Raw genomic sequence first — 18,036 nt, 5'->3', positions numbered from 1 at the left:
TGGCACCGCGTGACGCTCCCCACTGCGGCGGAAGTTGTCCTGGGGAGAAATGCCCGGGGCGTGATGGATGCTGGCGGCCTCCATCGTGGCTCCAGCTGTGGGAAGAGCCGGAGCCATGACCATGACAGTCCTCCCCCAACCCTTGCCAAATCCCACTCTGGGTGGACAGCTTCCTCTCCACCGCCCGTCCCCACGGCACAAAGCCCTCGCAACATTAGTTCCGAAAGCGAGGCGCGGTCACCCACCCAGCGGAGGGTCAGCGAGTTTTGGAAACATTTTGCAGGTGTGTCCTTCCTTTCCCAAAGGGGTGTCAGGCACCCGGGCAGGCACTGGGGTTGCGGTGGGAAAGCCCAGCCTTCCCTTCGAAGGAACACATCGACTGTGGTCCAGGGGGCGTGGGCTTGAGAGGGGATCGGCCGGGCCAGGGGCTCCGAACCCCTCCCATGTCCATGAGTGGGGCAGCAGGGTGAAGCCGCCGTCCTGCTGCCCCCCTCAGCCCCCGGCCAGGCTCCAGAGCTGGCGAAACACGGCGCCTGACACAACTTCCCGCAGAGCGGAGTGAGGGAGTGAGAGGCAGCTGCCGGCTGCCCAGGTGTCTGACTTCCCGAGCCCACGGGAACGGCTGTGCTGGCGGGGCAGGGCTGGGTGAGCCGTGGACACGGCCCCCACTTCTCCAAAGAGTGAGGCTGACTCGAGAAAGGCAGCGCTGCTAGGACTGGGGGGGTCGTGCCATGCACAACTCTTCCAAAGGACTTAAGGGTCTGTGCCCGCGATTTAATGATGCTACCCGCTCTCCTCCAAGTGAGGCGGCCTCTGGGTAAAGGGCAGCCCCCTCTGCTCCACTCATCAGACCACATCCTGTCTGTGTTGGGTCTTTTATCAACACAGTCCGCACCGCCCCGTCCTTCACCACCGGCGTCCCCAATGGAATCCCAGGGTCAGGAATGTGCAGCAATCAGAGGGCAGCGGCAATCCACCCAGGGCCCTATATAAAGCCGGGAGAAGCCAGGAACCACACCGCCCAGCCAAGACACCTCCCAGAGGACCCTGCCCAGCAGCCTTCCCGGGGAGCAGGTGCGCAGCACGGTGAGTCCAGCCGCTCCATCCCCAGCAGGAACCCTCGAGGGTTCCGCCCTGGTCTTCCCTTGTGTGCCTCTCCTGCCATGTCCTGAATGCTGGGGCCTGACCTGCCAACTTATGCTGGGGTCCAATTTTTGGTGGTGAGTGTCCCAAGCTTCCCCCATGTTCTTGAAGGGTCCATGAACCCCCAAAAGGGGACAGGAGCCACTTCCTCTACGCGTCAGTACACCTTTTCTCATGCCCCAGAGGCCATCCGCAGGTGGAGTCGCCCACCAGGTGGAAAGTGCCCCGTTTCCCCCGGGCCCTGATGGAGTCTTCCCCGCCTTGGGCCAGACTTGGCTCCAGCCCCGGGGGATGAGGTGATGGAAGTTAGGAGGCTGGATTTAGGTAGGGAGGAGGGCGGCTTTTATGATTTTTTTAAAGCCTTCTGGCTGGGTTCACTTTGAAATGTCTTCAAGGGAGCCATTTCTGGAAAGAGCTCTGGGGATCCCAGGCTTCTTCTCCAGAACCAGCTTTCTTTCAGGCTCAGAGCTGCTCCTCAGAACAGCCGGCTCCGACTCACCGTGGTCATTACCAAAAAGGCTTCCTTTCAGAGGGAATGAGCAGTTTTTGTCAAAGCCGGGGCATTTGGGGAAGCTCTATTTCTGTTCCGAATCCCCCCGGACCGCCATCTGTGGGGTAGCGGAGCGATTCTGAGTCACTTAGACCCGGGCATATACCCCAGCTGTCTCTTGTAACGCTCGCTGTGAGACGCTGGGCAAGTCCCCTGTTCGCGGACGGCCTCCCCCGCAGAAGAGGGGAAGACCGCCCTGCACCAGGGCTGTGAGGACAGTGCGGGAGGGGGCCAGGAAGCTCTGCCCACGGGCCTGGCACACCAAGATGCTGTCTGGCCGTTAGAATCCCGAATCTCAGGCCTCCATTGCCCGCTGTGTGGCCCAGGCACCACCTCTTAGCCTTCCTGACAGTCTTCATGCCTGAAGACCTGGGATGAACAGGGCCTAAAAACAAAGCTTATTGTAAAGAGGACTCGCAGCCGCGCACATAGACGGAGCTCGTAGGGAACCTCGGCAGCCCCGCCACGTCCACATGCTCGTTCCCCAGTGGGTGTCTGAGTTAGGCCTGGATGCAACTCCTTTCCATGTTAGAGGGACACGAGCGGAGTGTCCCGGCAGCACAGTTTAGCCAGACCCATTTATGATCAAGTTGGAAACCAAGATTGATGCTATGAATTTTCTGCCCTGTGGCTCTGAAACGATATGGCCCAAGAGTCAACAGTTAAAAAAAGAGAACGAGCTGCAATCTGCATGGCATGGCCCTCGGGGGCCGCCGGCGCACGGTGCACGGCCGTCCGCCGTCCCAGCAGCGGGGGTATTTGAATGCTAAGCTGCCAAGGCCCTCAGATGCAGGGACTGCAGGAGAGGAGAATCAGCCTAATTGGTGCAATCACTCCTGAGCCTGCTAAGAAAATAAAGGCCTGACCCCCAGCATAGTGACACTTCCTCAAGCTGCTTGCTCTGCGGAGCTACCAGCCTTTGATGGCTGCCCAGGCCCCGGGAAACACTGTTGACAAGTTGTCACGCAAGGCCCACGCGTGCAGCCGGTAACTTCCTCTCTTCTTCCTCCGGCCCAGATGATAAGCCCGCGCGCCCTGCCGTGCCTCCTCCTCCTGCCGCTGGGTGCCTGCCTTCCTCTCTTGGACAGAGAAGAGCCCGCTGCCACCGTGGGAGGTGTCAGAGGCGGAATGAGCTGGGCCGACCTGCCCGGGGGACACCGCATGCTCCCCCCACGGGGCTCCCCTGGCTGGCCGGGGGCCCCACAGCCACACGGCCTGCTGGTCACGGCCAAGGAGCTGCAGGTGTCGGGCCAACGGCGCCCTGGCTTCACGTTCCGGTTCGGGAGGCAGGATCATGGCAGCAAGGCTACTGGCTTCCTCCCCGCAGACGGCGAGAAGGCCAGCGGCCCTTTAGGGACCCTGGCCGAGGAGCTCAGCAGTTACAGCAGGAAAAAAGGCGGCTTCAGCTTCCGCTTCGGCCGGCGGTGAGGGGGCCGGGGCGTCCGTGGACCCTCCCGGCTACCACTCCCCCTCCTGTCTTCTCCTTGAGCCCGAAAGATCAGGATACTAAGAAGGCAAGGGGATGCCTGTCATGAGTTCTTAGCAGTAGGATCACTTAGTGGGCACCGAGGAAAAGACCGGATGGGATCCAAAAGGAGGTGGCCCACAGCAAGCTGCACCCCTGGGAAGAAGGAAGCGAGGCCCTGGGGTAGCCGTCCCCGCCCCCTTCCCAGGGCCGTGAATGTGGACAGGCAGGGCCAGCGGTGTGGGCTCCAGGCTGAAGGCAGGGGCTGCTGATGGCAGTGGGTAATCCAAGTTTTGACAGCCTCCACGGGGACGCCTGCCGCTGACATCCACAGTGCAACTCGGAGTGAACGCGTCCCACCGGGTAGAGAGGATGGTTCTGAAAGTTAAAGGAAAAAAAAAAATCTTGTTCCCCATCCCGTTGACACAAGATCCCTCTGGCAAGAAAACCCCACCGCGGTGTCCAGATGTCATTCGGAACCGGCTGCCCGTTCCCTTCTGGTAACTGTCCTCGGTGGCGCCGTGTGTGCGGAGCCTGCAGTCTAGCGGGAGACGAGCAAGGAAGGGATTCATTTTGCTGGAGCAAGGTTGCCTTTCAAATGTTCGGAATATGAATGTGTTGTGTGTATCTTTTGAAATAAAAGTTGTAACTGCAAAACCACAATGGAAGGCCCACCTGGCTCTTGCCTACAGGTCCTCTGGGCCCCAGCAGTTCTGTTTTCCTGAGCTGCCACTGCCTCCGCTCCGGGGAGATGGAGCTCGTGCTGCCTGTATCCACACCTGTCCCGGCAGCCCCTTAATTGGCAGTTGGTAAAGTACCCACGGTGAAGGGTAGAGGGAGACACAATGCGGGGTGCATTTTCCTCCTGCACTCGATGGCTCCTTCCCTGGTTTTCTGAAAGCAAAGAGCATTCTGAAAACAACTTCCCTACCCCAGGGGAGGCCAGCGCTCAGCCTGGAGTGGCTGCAAGCCCGGGGCAAGGAAGAGCATCTCTTTCGGGCGCTGCTCTGCCGTGTCCCACATCCCGCCCCGTGTCGGCTACGGCGGCCGGATGCTGCTCACTCCCAGGCTGGCTCCCACCGCTGAGATGAGAACCTGGATTGATGTTACTATAGCAACGTCTCCCCTCCTTCCTTCAAGCTGCTGCTTGGCCCTGTTCACAATTGAATAATTTTCCATTGAGCTGTCACAATTAATTGGTGGATTTTTATTAGCCTTTTAGAACCACACTGGGTTGGGCCCAGCTTGGCACCTTGGAGCATTTCACAGTGTTTTCCATTCTATTAGTGACTTACCTTCCCCGGTAGCAGCTCTCAATCCCCGGCAGCCAGAAAGCCACTTTATTAAGGGGTGACAGATCGGAGCTACAAAAGAGCCAAGCTGACTGGGAGTGCGGAAATTGGGTGGTAGAACGGGCCGGGAAGACAGGAATCAGAACATCACCTCATGTTAAAGCGGGCTGCCTTCTCCAGGAGCTCCTCACTGCTTCTGCCCCACGCCTGGGCACACGGGCCCCACCGGGAGAGGGGCCAGACAGCGACCCCGAGCCCGGGAGGCATGTCATCATACTCTTTGGCCTCCATCTCCGTCCAGGGAAGGGATGGGCCAGGACGCCTCCTGCTATTGTGACAGTCTGATGGGGACAGAACACATCCCGGGGTCTTCGTCTGTTGATAAAAGAGGCAGACACTCAGCCCTGAAGCCACAGAGGGCAAACCTCAAGAAAATGAGTCCCAGCGTGTCCATAAAGGGCAGCTCCAGCTGTGAAGAAAGTGGCCAAGTGAAGGAAGTGCGATCCTAGCCCAGGCTCTCACCCGGCTGTGCTCACCTCCACTTTGTTGGGAGGGGGGCCGGGCATTGGGGGTGGGGACCGCAAGCTCGATCACTCCGCCCTCTGCTCATTCATATAGAGAGAAGCCAGAGAACGGGCTCGTGGAAAGACCAGGCGAGACAGGACACACCAAAGGCCAAGGGCAGAGGGACGCTCTGCAGCAGGGTCCCCGGGTGAGCCTCACCTGCCCATTTCTCCTCTTAGAACAAAAGGAGCCGCCTCTGTGGTCACCGATTACAAGAACTTGGAGGTCACCGAGGCTGAGATGCTCCCGCACGTGTTTACACACACTTTGGGGACATACTGGCTAGTTTCTAATTTTGTAGGATGAGATTAACCTCAGAGAAATCAGAGATAAAGGAGGGGGTTGGGCCTTCAGGAGAGTGGCTATCCTGTCATTAGACTTTCATCATTCAGCAGCAATCAACGACTAAGTTATTCCTTCCAGTTGCTTGTACATTCGAGCTCAATAACCCTGAAAATCCAAACGATCGAACTGTTAAGGGCATTGCTCTGTTAAGTCCTTCCTGCTGTACCTGGCTACCTCGCCTCTTTAACCCTCCCTCGACCCCAGCGAGGCTTGCTCGAGGTTTGGGGGCCTGTCATGCCATCCCCGCACCCTCCTTGGTGGGTAAGATCACCTTCTAGATTAGGGAAGGTGAGTCTCCTCGGAAAACCTTGACTTGGCCAGCACAGATTAAGCTCCCCTGGGCAGTCTGGGTTCACCCCACCTGGCGTGGCAATGCTGTCTCCCCCAGTCCAGGCGCCGGAGAGCTGTCTGCACCCTTTCACTGTTGACACAAGACACACACAAAAGCCTTCCTCTTGGGGTGCAGATCTAAAAGCTATTTAGCTATTAAACTGCCGGGGGAATGTTTTTGCTTGAATTTTCCCATGTGTTTGAAATATTCCTAAAAACGTGTAAGAAAGAAAGAGGCTCATGGGGCAGCAAGTCACCCAGCAGCTGTCCTAGTAAACAAGCCACCAGCTCGTCCCTTGTCCCGGGGCTGGAGACACTGGATGACCGAGTCCACTCAAGACCCCAACCCAGAAAAGATGCTGTCACCCTCCAAGCAGGGGGCTGGGGTCCCGCCCAAGAGGGTGGGACAGTCACAACGGTTGCTCAGTCTTGTCCCACCGGGTGCCTCTTGTGCCAAGAACATTTAAAAATCGATCCCTCAATCTGGGATCTCTTGCAGCAAATCCTGACACCGGCGAAGCTGGGCTGTCTCTAAGTCTTGACTTCTTCTACTCCATGATAGAGGGAGGAGCCGGACTCTGGAGCAAGCTCTGCTGGTCATGCTGGGGCCATCTGCACTGCCGACAAGTTGGTCCGGCACAGCCGGTGTATGGTGGCACGTGTGACCTCGGGCAAGCTGCCTCACATCTCTGAGTCTCAGCTTCCTGGCATGTTAAATGAGGACAGGGACAGAACCTCCCTCATTAAAGAAACAGAGGGTTTCAGGTGGTCACACAAAGCACATCTGTAGTGCACAGCTTCTGCATACGAGCTGTAATTTTAAGAAAACGCTCACTGAGGGGTGCCTGGATGGCTCTGTCGGTTAAGCATCTGCCTTCGGCTCAGGTCATGATCTTGGGGTCCCGGAGTCAAGTCCTGCGTCAGGCTCTGTGCACAGCAGGGAGTCTGCTTCTCCTTTTGTCCCTCCCTCTCCTTGCTCATGCTCTCGCTCGCTCTCTAACGAATACAAGCAAACACCTCTCATTGAAATCTGACACACATGGAGAATGTGCTCCAGTTCTGAGTGTCCAGTTCAGTAAACTGTCCCCAAGTGATACACCCGTCAGTCAGTGTGACCGAGACTAGGAAACGGAGCACCATCTGCTCCCCCGAGCTCCCCTGCGCCCCAACCAGGCATGACCCTACGTCCTGACTTCCAACACCAAACCACAGACCAGTGTGCTGCTTTAAATAGATGGAAGCTTCTGGCAGCACTACCAACTGTCTGGCTGCTCCTGCTCATGTTGCACTGGCGAGGCTTATGGACACCGGGCTGTGACGAGTTCGTCTGTCTCCACTGCTCGCCCTACCCCACCCTAGAGGCACCCGCCACGCGGCGCTCCTCCCGGCTGTTTGCGCTCCGCGCTCTGTTGGTGCTTGCTCACTCCCATTCGGACATTTCGGCTTGTGTTTCATTCTGACGACAGTGACAGCAGCTGCTAGCCCAGATGGCAGGCCTGACCCCGCTCCCCGGCTCTGGACCTCGAGGGCAGGCCTCACAAGGCTCGGAAGGCCACGTACGCACCTCTGTGCTCTCTCCTGGGGCCGCAGCCAGGTGCGCCAAGTTCTCCAGGGCTTCTGTGGCCTACCCAAGTGACGAACCGCTGTTCCAGAACAGCCAGACCCAAGAAAGTTTCAGAAGCATGGGCGGCACACGCAAAATTCCTAACTGAGAGAAGACGCGTATTTCCCATGGGCACAGCTGCCACGGTGACTGGCACATGACACCATGCCCAAGCCATGACAACCCGTAACCTCACGGCTGGGTGTCAAGAAAATGGGGTAACACGCTCTGCCCAGGAGGTGCCGTGAAGTCTCCGGGACCGGCCTATGTCTGGCATGGAGGGAGCAGCCATCGGTGGTGGCTGTCATCGTAGTCACTCTGCGTCTTCTTTCCAACTCAAGAGTTGTCCCTTGAGGTGACGCCCCTGACCCGGTTACCAGGGAGAAGGCCTTGCAGCCCCTCGGCGCGCGTGCTCCGCGAGGTCCCAGCACCCAGCCCGGGCTGCGACCTCACCTCCCCTGCCTCACGGGCTGCGCCGCCGCGCTGAGCTCCCACTGAGCGGTGCTCCTCACCATGCTTTGCTGAGCAGATCTGGATCCTCTGACAAGTCTGCCGCCTAATAAGTATCATTATCACACAGCGCGACTTACTTCCCTGACTTCCACTTTCCAAGCTGTCAGCTGGCGCTAAATGCAGGCCCCGATGGGGAAATGGCCTCACGGGCCCCCCTCAGTCCCCTCGGTGGGGGGCTGGGAGAGGACACGGCCCGCCGGGTGGCATTTCCATCACCCTGAGGCCAGCATCCCCGCCCCTCCTCCTGTACACAGAGAAATAAGACCCGGGGAGCGTGGACCACAGCGAGCAAGGGGTGCTGCGGGGCCGGGGTGGGGGGTGGGGAGTGGGGAGCGCAGGGGCGGGCTCGCAGGCGGAGGAGGAAAGCACACCTGTGGAGGGACTAAGGCTTCCGGCCCAGCGGAGTCCGGGATGCCGCCTCCCCACTTCAGTGATGCTGTGACAGCCTGACAGCGGGCACAGCCCTTGGACTCTTCCTTTCCCACATCAGTCAGATGTGCCCCCCCCCCCCCCCCCCCGGTGGCAGAGCCCACTCCCAGGGCTGCCGGCAGAATCGGTGTCAAGGGCACAAGAAGGGCCTGAGACCAGGACCAGGAGACTGCTCTCGGGAGGCGGAGGAAGATGCGAGATTCGTGCTGCGGCCCCGCCGCCCAGCCTCCGGTCCCCCTGCAGGGAAACAGGGACCCCCGCCCCCCCCCCCACACCACGGCTCAGAACAACAAGGAGAAAGTACAGACCAGAGCAATCTGCCCGAGTTCTAATGTTGTAAACATTTATTTAAAAAATACTACAGAAAGATGTGGATTCAAAAACCACAGAATCATATACAGAAACAAAATGTACGCGACAAAAAAAAAAAAAAAAAAGACAACTAGAAGCATTTGAGAAGAGAGAATAGTGGAAAACTATTTACATGTCATTTATAAAAGAGTGTAATATCAACGTATAAATGTAAAATATAGTGGCAAATCATGTGAACAAAGAGGCCAGTACCTCATGGAAACACGCAGTTGAGGGAACCCGGGGGGTCCGTTCTGCTTTGTCCGAAAGGCCGCTGGTGGTGTTCGAGCGCCTCCCCCAGTGTGTGCAACACGGGAGGCTGGGGGGGCGAAGAGGTGACGCGCTGTGAGGACAGCGGAAGTTGATCCAAACGAAACAGTCTCTACCAGGGAAATAAAATACAAGTCTAGGTGAGGAGCATAAAAATGGGGCCCGTGTGCGGTCACAGTGCGAGGAGGTGCGCACCCCTGGGGGTGCGAGGTGGTTCCTCCTGGGCCTGCTGAGAGGCCCAGGCAGGTGCCTGCCCACTCTTCAGTAGCTGCTCCAGGTCAAGCTCAAGACGGCCCGGGCTTTTGCCCCACGAGCCTGGTCCGGGGCCGCCTGGGGAGAGTAGACAAAGGCCTGTTCTTCGAGACACATTCTGGGGCTTCATTTGTTTGCGGTCTTCATCCCTGATAACCCCAGCAGAAATGGGGGGCTACGTGTTGCTCATGGCGATTCAACGGGACGTCTGCCCCTTCGTGCACGGCCAAAAGGGGCTTTTGGCTCCACAGTCTTTTCCTCCCAGGTGCTGGTGGCCGACGGCAGGTCCTGCTGTACCACAGGGGGCTGGGCTGAGGGTGGAGCCACAAAATCCTTCCAGAACTCCAGACAACTAAGGACTGGCTTGTCGCACAGGAAAAGAGCTCTGCATGCATCTACTCTGTCTCAGAGGAGTAGAAGGGAGCAGGACGACACTGGTCAGAAATCAAGACCCAGTGCTGCTTCTGGGCACCTGGAAACCTGAAAGGAAGGTGTCCTGGGCCCAAAGCAGCCCTCCCTAGGCCCAGCCCCAGGCCACCTGGGCACCAGCTGTTTACCCCGATGGCCATCCGTCCTGCCTCCCGTACGCTGGTACTCTGGACTGAGACCCTGCTACTAAGACTCAAGCTTTCCGTCCTGGGTGAGCAGTGCCTGTCACAAGACAGCCAGGCACCGAGAATGGATGTCAAGGACGGTCTCCCGCACCATGGGCCCCTCCCTCAGCTTCCCCACCTGTCCCGGGACCCAAAGGCCGGTTGGTTAGCACCCTGTTTTACGCCGCCCCCCCCCAAATCAAGAGGTGACCTTCACACGAGGAGACGTGAGGGCCCCAGCGCCTGGCAGCAGCGGAGGACAGAGTGACCAGCCAGCAGCACTTTCCAGGATGGAGTTCTGGAAACGCGTCTTCAGGGCAGGAGGCACAGTAAGAGGCATGCATAGGCTCCCTCCACGGGGTAAGTGGAGGGGACAGTTCCTAGGCCTTGGTGACAAGATTCCTGTTCAGGGTACTCGTTCTTGGGGTAAATGGAGGAGAAGGCAGAGCCAGAGGAGAAAAAAAGAAATACTCATCTGCTTTCCCACCTGGCCCAAAGAGCTCAGTTTAAGTCCACAGAGCAGGAACTCCACAGATAGAACTCGGCACAGAGGAGGCTGAGGAGCCCGGGCGGGGGAGGGGGAAAGTGCAGGAGGACAGCTGGCGCAAAACATAGGTAGTAGGGCTGTGTTCCACTGTGACCTTTGGCTCCGTCCAGCACGGCACTCCTGGGCCAACGTCCCAACTCACGGGTCTCGTGTCAGCCACCATGGCAGGCGTGGGGAAGCCCTTAGGCACGGCCGGTGGCTCCGGGTGCCCTGACGCCTGGCTCCTGCTACCTCTGTACGATGTCACTGATCTCTTTCACGGAGCTGAGGAGTTTGCTGAAGTCCTGAGTGGCCGCCGGGCCGCTGCCTGCTGTCGCCGGGCAGATCTGAAGCTCCCGGAGATTATTCTCCAGTTTGTTGATGGCCTCACGGAAGGCAAACTTGTTCCTCATTTGCTGGATGGAATCCACATAGCTCACGCAAAACGTGTAGAGGTTCTTGCCGGCTTCGAGCACGGCGCTATGGCTGGCCATCTGCTCAGAGTTCTTGGAGATGGCCAGGCACAGAGCCTCCGTGCCGTCCAGGACCACGCCCTTGGTGATGGTGCCACTGGCGATCCGCTCTGGAGGCTGGCGGGTTTTCCGAAGAGACACACGGGTCGATATGAGCGGGATGAAGGCAGTGGAGGCTGGCTGGTCTCCGGCCAGGGCAGAAGATGCTGATGGCGAGGCGGAGGGGGCGGGAGCTGGGCTGGCTGGGGTCCCTGCCGGCTTGCTGGACGACTGTGGCTTTGGCATGGACGGAAGCCCAGGCTTTTTGACGCCTTCTCCCAGTGGCCCGGGCTTGACGGTGTCACTGTTCACAGCATCCACAGCCATGGCCGCGGCTTTGGCTTTCCCACCAGCGCCGGCCTCCCCCGTTGCTTCCTGGCTCTGGCTCTGAGAGGGCTTCCCGGCTTTCCCAGCGGAGGCCGGTGGCGGGGGCGGCGGGACGGGCTTGAGCTTGGACAGCTTCCCCTTGTCTCTCCCTGGGGACTCGGAAGAGGGCTTGTGCCTCCTCGCTCTGGGCTCCTCAGTGGGGGCTTTGCCGGCCCCCCCAGATGCTCCTGGCCCTGCTCGGCTGGTGGCAGGCACCGGCTCAGCTGCGACAACGGTCCCCAAGGCACCGGACTTCCCGACCTCGTCCTTGTGAGGAAGGCCAGAGGAAGGGGCCCCCGCGACCTGCCTGCGGAGGAGTTTTGGAGTCAAACTGGGCGGGCTGGAGCCCGGGCTGGCCTCCCCGGCGTCTCGGAAGACCTCATCCGCTGCGTCCTCGGTCTTCTTCACCAGCCTGGGTGGGGGAGTCACCGTGCCTCTGGTCACCTGGTCAGACCTGTTCTCACTTGCCCGCTTCCGAGGCAGAGCTGGCTTCTCGCTTTTGTGCCCTCCAAATGTGGACGAGTCGAACTGCCTCCCCGTGGACTGCAGATCGCGTGGCAGTGTGACAGACCTCCACTCTGTGTCCTTGGCCCCGTGGGGCACGCAGGAGGCAGAGCAGGACCTGAGGAAGCGCTTGCTGGCGCTGCTGCCGCTCTCCTCCTCGCTGGCTGCCAGGCGGCCGCTCGTCAGTGTACTGGACTTTTTCCACAGGTGGGGAGACCGGAAGCCTGCACCTCCTGACTCCCGGAAGGCTCCGTTGGGGACGCCAGCCCTGCTGCTGGGTTTTGGGGACTTGGCTGGCTCGGCGGCGTCCGAGGGTGTGAGGACTGGCGCCCCATTGCTGGTTTCTCGGCCCTCTTCCTCGCTGGGCGCCTTGCGCTCGGGCTGGCCGTCCATCTCCCGGAAGGAGCTGCTGCGTTTCGGGGGGGTTGGGGCTGTTTTCTTCTTCTTCTTGATCAAGGCACTGAACAAGTTGGTCTTTTTGTCTTTGGGGAGAAGGCGCTCATCTTCATTGAGGCCACCATCCTGGGGACCTCGTTCTTTTCGAGGGAGCAGTGGAGACACAGGAGGCTCGTGGTCCAGAGGCTCTGAAACACAGCGGGGAGAGTTTGAATGCCTCCAGACCAGAGGCTTCTTTGTCGAGGGGAACCTGGTGCTGGACCCTGTTCTCTACAGAGCAGCCGCCAAGGATCTGGGCTCTGGTAGGCCTGCACGTGAGCGCCGGCTCTGCCATTCCCCAGCCTTGGCCCGGGCCAGGGACACGTCTGCGTGTACCCTCAGCTCTCTCACATATGAAATGGAGAACAGAACGCACCCGCAGTGTCGCGGAGCGAACGTAACTCAGTGAGCGTAAAGCGTTCATCCCAGCTACTGGCATGCAGCCTCTCACTGACTGCTGTCACCACTGTTAATGTCTTCAGGAAAAGCGTCTCTTTTCCCTAAGGACAGCAGCACAGAAAACTGGGCCCCTCATCCCTGCCCCGGGGCTTCCTTGACAGCATAGAGTCCCCCAGTACCATTCCCTAGCACATAAAAACCGTGACAGGGCTGAGCAAAGGGTCAAGCCCCGGGCCTCTCGGACCTGCCATTTGAGGTCCTAGGAGGTGAGGTCCGAAGGGAAGGGGCCGTGCACCACGGTGACAATGGGCTACTATGCTTGGCGAAGAAGAAGGAGTGACCTTTACACATTTTAAAATGGGCATTCTTTATACGTGAATAACAGCTCCCAAGAAATCTTTCTGGTGTTGCCAAGCTCCCGGCTGGTGAATGACAGACTTCTCCCTCTGAGGGCAGCTGGGAGGAGCAGCTTTGTGTCAGTGCCCAGAGCAGCACAGAGGACGTCTACAACTGGAGCAGAGGTACAAGGGGGCGCCTGTCAGAACACCAGGGGGCACGCAGGACACCTGACTCAGAGGACGCTGCGGACCTCCAAAACTTTAATCCAGCGGAAGAAGTTGAAGAACGTGAAATCCTAATGAATTATGCACCGCTCTAGTTCAATGCTGAACAGCTAATTGACACTCTCGGCTCACCACGAGATTACATATCAAAACACCCCTCAGATGAATACTGATGGGCATAAATGAACATGATTGCTTATCACTGGGCTTTTAATAAGCCTGAAGTTCCCACAGCGGCCTCTCCCCATCCCCACTGCTCAGCTACCTGAAATCCTGACAACTAACAGAAGGACACAGGCCCGAGCTTCTGGAGAGTCTATAGGCCACAGACTTCAAAAGTGGGTGAGCAAGACAATCGGGGGTGTGGAAAGAAAACTCTGTAATTTGGATTTTTTAACATAAACCTTCTAAGTGTACATTTCTGCTGTATTTTATAAAATACATGTCTGGGCATAGTACGCGTACACACCTAGACTCATGTGTGACCTTTTTTTTTTTTTTTTTTAACTAATATGGGTACACGAGAAGAAGTATTTGGGAATCGTGCTATGGCTAAACATCTCGTTGTTCTGGCTTTGTCCTGCCCCTCCCCACTCACTCATCAGTGGACCATGAGAGCTTCCCCCAGGAGCCTCCACAAACCCGGCTTCCGGGATTCTGCTGGGAGAGCAGCAGCTGCTGCACCAGAGCAGCCGAACTCAAAGGACAGCAGGGCGCGGGCGGCTGCGGGAGCACTGGTTGGTGCCGGCGGGGGTTACTTCTCCCGACACCCGGAGACTCCTGGGTACCGCTGCCACCTCCCACAAGCAGCTAGGGAACGGGGGCCGCCAGTCTTTTCTCAGAGACCATGTGTGGACACTGGCGCTGCGCTGCGGGTGTCCCCTGGCTCCGTCAGTTCTAGGGAGCTTTCATTCCACACTTCGCAACGAGCTGCTCTTCGTTTGGTTCAATATTTATTATTGTTCCGGCGCCCGCAAGAGCAACCACCAATGCCGTGAATAATACATGAAAAGGCGGGTTTGTTCTCAGTCGGCTTCATAAGCACCTGTGCCCACCTGACCAGAGTAACTGCTGAAGCCGACGGTTCCTAAGGACTCCCAGAAGGAGGGGCACGACGCTGTGTGGAGAGGAGAGCCTTCCACTTTTCAAAGCTGGATCACTAACGAGGAATTTGCCTGCCCTTCTGTGCAGGCTCCCTTACTGCTTCCCATCTGCCTGTACTGGCCCTGAGGCGGTGGACGCCCCTGGGTGTCTGCTGGGGGCAGGGGACGTACCGGTCTCTCCCGGGCCCTTGGAGTGGGGCGTCTCAGGCACCTCAGTGGGGTCTTTGTGTTCCGCAGCTCTCCTGGAGGTTCTGGTCTTGGTGGGCAGCTCCGGGGCCTGCAGCAAAGTACTCGCAACCCCTCGCACACCTTTCTTCCCCAGTTCCTTTTCCACTTCTATGAACAAAACCCAAACCAAAAATCAGCAGCCATCAGTAATGGTGTCAGTAACAAAACCCAAACCAAAAATCAGCAGCCATCAGCAATGGTGTCAGTTTGGTATGCTGGTGTTTTCCGTCTTTTTCTCCCCCTCGGGTAAGAGAGCTCATTCATGCAGTTACAGAAGAGATACAGATGCTGAGAAAATCACCCTCGGTACTTCTCAGAGTCCGGCATGGCTGCAAGACAGCTCCACGCCCAACACCTCTGCCCAGCCCTCTGGTCTCAGAGAACTCGCTGTCCCCTTCCATTCCAACCTCTCACCCCACTGCAGGCACCCCCAGGAATGGGCACTTTACCATCTGATATGCTGGATTCCTGGAACATCGTCTCAAAGGCTTGGTGGATTTCAGCAAAGGAAGGCCGGTCGGAGGGATTCCACTGCCAACCTGGACAGACGAAAAACAGTCAGACCATGCATGAGGCCCTGCTAATAAGCGGGGGTCTAGCAGTTCTTAAGGAAAGTCTGGTAATGAAAGAAGCACCCCAGGGATGCCCGGGTGGCTCAGATACGGGTCTGCCTTTGGCTCAGGTCATGATCTCAGGGTCCCGGGATTGAGCCCCACGGCAGGCTCTCTGCTCAGCAGGGAGTCTGCTTCTCCTTCTCCCTCTGCCCCTCCCACTCGTGCTCTCTCAAATCTTAAAAAAAAAAACCCGAAAAACACAAAAAAACCTCCAATCCTGCTAACCATGTTTTGCTGTGACAAGTTAAAGTGACAAATGTCACTGTGTCCTATTACAGACGTTAAGAATTCAAAAAGACTTTAGATATTGGCAGGAATATGGATTGTAAAGCCCCAGAGAGATGTGACAGCAAGAACTACATTTATAAGTCTTTTCCCCAGCCCCACTCTAACAAGTGCAGAGAATCACTAAGTCAAACAGCTTGCTTTCTAGTTCACCCTTACTTCTGGGTTATCAAAGTCTGAACTCCTTATCAGTAAAGAAATGTTAATTAAGACAAGATTAACACAGGATTTTTTTTTTTTTTTTTAAAGTAGGCTCCACGCCCAGTGTGGAACCCAATGTGAGACTTAAACTCAGGACCCTGACATCACGACCTGAGCTGAGATCAAGAGTTGGATGCTTAACCACCTGAGCCACTCAGGTGCCCCAAGATTAATGTGAGGATTAGGGACTGATAAAGCCCCATGTTGGTGAGAACAGTTACTCTCCTACACTTCTGGTGGGAGAAGTGGTACCTTTTTTTGGGGGGGGGGGGTACCTTCCATGGAAAACAATTTGGTAAAACCTATCAAAATTTAAAATGCAAATAGCCCTCTGAACCAATGGTTTAACTTTGGTTTTATTTGCTTTATTTTAGAAATACCAGCATAATGCACAGAGGTATACATATAAGGGGGTTCATCCTTGCTTTCCTAGTAATGGCAAAAGCCAAACAAATATGTGAAACAACCAAATGTCTACCAAAATGGTTTTAGATGAATGAATAAGTCATTTAATGGGAAGCTAAATAACTATATAAAAATAAGGGGTGGGGAGAGGGAGAGATACCTTTGAAATGCGGACTAAAAGATAATGCCTGTCATACAGCTACGTGCAAAAAAAAGTTGAGGGAATGATCTTATATAAATATATACATAATAAAACCAACTAGCTAGACGTCAGCGGAGCATGTGCCTACTACAGCAGGATATTCGAAGGCAGGGCCCAGGAATTTGTATTTATTAATAAGAAATCCAAGCTTGGAAGCCATCAATCCCATTTTTGCATTAAAAAGAAACCAAAACCCCCCTCCCACGTAATCGCTACGTGTAAACAGTGGGTACAGAAGCGCGGAGGACAGTCTGGGTGAGTGTGGACCTAACCGCCACACTGGCTGCTTCTGGAGAAAGTGGATCGAGAGAGGCAGGGAAGGAAGGGGAGCACTCGCACGGGGCGCACACACTCTCGCGCGGCCCCTCGCACGGAGCCCACACGGCGCCCACACGGCCCCCACACGGCCCCCACACGGCCCTCTGGCACCACTGGGCAAGGCTCACACGCTCGCATGAGTCCGTGGACCTTCTCCGGGCAGCCTTCCGGGCGCTCCATGCGGTAGTCCTTCTCCAGCAGCTCATACACCTGGGACAGGTCAATTCCTGGGTAAGGTGACATGCCGTAGGTGGCAATTTCCCAAAGTAATACTCCAAAAGCTACGAGAAAAAAGAAAGACAGAGCTTGTTGAAGGTGTATGAAATGGAACTCTCCTGCACTTAAAACTGGCTAAACCTAGGTAGCGCACATGAGAATTCCGCCCTCAGAAGCAGCCCAGGGACATCCTGCCAGGCTCTTAATGACCAACAGCCCAGAACAGAAGGAGACGTTCAGTTAACACCCTCCCCACTCCACAACGAGCTGAATGGGGGGAAGAAACTGGGTTGATCAGCCCCGCCAGTGTCTCTGATGTAATGAGACCACCGTGCTGGGATTTACGGTGGAGGACCCCGACGGCTGGAAGTCAAGAGGCTATTTCTACTCCTAGCTCTGAGATCGGCTAGCTAAGTGTCTAAGACAAGCCTCCTCTCCTCTCTCGTGTACAGTATCCTCTCCAAGGCCCCTTCTAACTCCAAACAGTTCATAAAAATCATGTAAAACTGGGGCGCCTGGGTGGCTCAGTGGGTTGAGCCGCTGCCTTCAGCTCGGGTCATGATCTGAGGGTCCTGGGATCGAGTCCCGCATCGGGCTCTCTGCTCGGCGGGGAGCCTGCTTCCCTCTCTCTCTCTCTGCCTGCCTCTCCATCTACTTGTGATTTCTCTCTGTCAAATAAATAAATAAAATCTTTAAAAAAAAAAAAATCATGTAAAACTGGGACACCTGGGGGGCTTAGGTGGTTAAACATAGGACTCTTGACTTCAGTCCAGATTAGGATCGCAGGGTCATGAGATCGAGCCCTGTGTGGGCCTCCATGCTCAGTATGTAGTCTGCGTGGGATTCTCTCCCTCTTGCCCCTTCCCCCACTGGTGCACAGGACTCCTTGGAGAAATGGGTGATTCAGGTCCAGGACATGGAATGGACCGGGAATATCTTTTTGGCCCCAGCCGGACACTGTTAATGACTACAAGGGTTTTGTCAAAAGGACCAGGAGCAATCTGCAGTTTCCACTGGCCATATAAGAGACAAAGTATCAAGAAGAAAAAGAACTGCAGTGGGTTAAAACATAGTCAACCATGTCACATCTATATTTTATATACACCTATATCATAATAGTGTCACAAAAGAAAAACCCCCCAAATCTACTTGGTCATCACTGGAAGGCATTAAAACACCAACTCGTCTGTGTGAACACGGGTGAACAACAGCAAGGAAGCCAACAACGATGCTGCTTTTTCTAAACGAACTGTACCCCCGAGTAACCAAACAGCAGAGGAGGGTTTCTTCTTACAGAAGCGCCGAGCTAACGGGTGAATGAGGAGTGGCAGAATTAGAGCAGCACCACTCCGCAACCCCTAACAGATCAGCAGATCTAGGCACTGGGTATCAGGAGCTGTAAAATCACACGGGAGGGATAATGGAGCCCAGCACTGGCTTGATTAAACAGCACACGATG

The 18,036-nt window shown here is 56.5% G+C and overlaps 1 protein-coding gene across 3 annotated transcripts in view; it reads right to left on the bottom strand.

Moving 5' to 3' along the window:
* Positions 1–859: 859 nt before the first annotated feature.
* ABL1 (ABL proto-oncogene 1, non-receptor tyrosine kinase) overlaps positions 860–18,036 on the bottom strand; it is a 141,561-nt gene continuing 124,384 nt past the window's right edge. For 2 of the 3 annotated variants that reach the window (XM_082695979.1, XM_082695980.1), the window contains exons 8-11: positions 16,490–16,642; positions 14,786–14,875; positions 14,280–14,444; positions 8,556–12,192 (exon numbers count right to left, since the gene is read on the bottom strand). In XM_082695979.1, the coding sequence (XP_082552105.1) occupies positions 10,475–12,192; positions 14,280–14,444; positions 14,786–14,875; positions 16,490–16,642 (2,126 nt within the window). In that variant the 3' untranslated portion in view covers positions 8,556–10,474. Of the gene's footprint in view, positions 3,337–3,382; positions 3,537–4,601; positions 4,826–8,555; positions 12,193–14,279; positions 14,445–14,785; positions 14,876–16,489; positions 16,643–18,036 lie in introns of those variants that run through there. The other variant, XR_014302054.1, reaches the window with a different exon arrangement.

This window comes from Mustela nivalis (genome assembly GCF_964662115.1).
Source record: "Mustela nivalis genome assembly, chromosome: 13".
NCBI classification, from domain to species: Eukaryota; Metazoa; Chordata; class Mammalia; order Carnivora; family Mustelidae; genus Mustela; species Mustela nivalis.
Note: the sequence above shows the minus strand (reverse complement) of the source record. Positions and strands in the feature narration are given on the sequence as shown.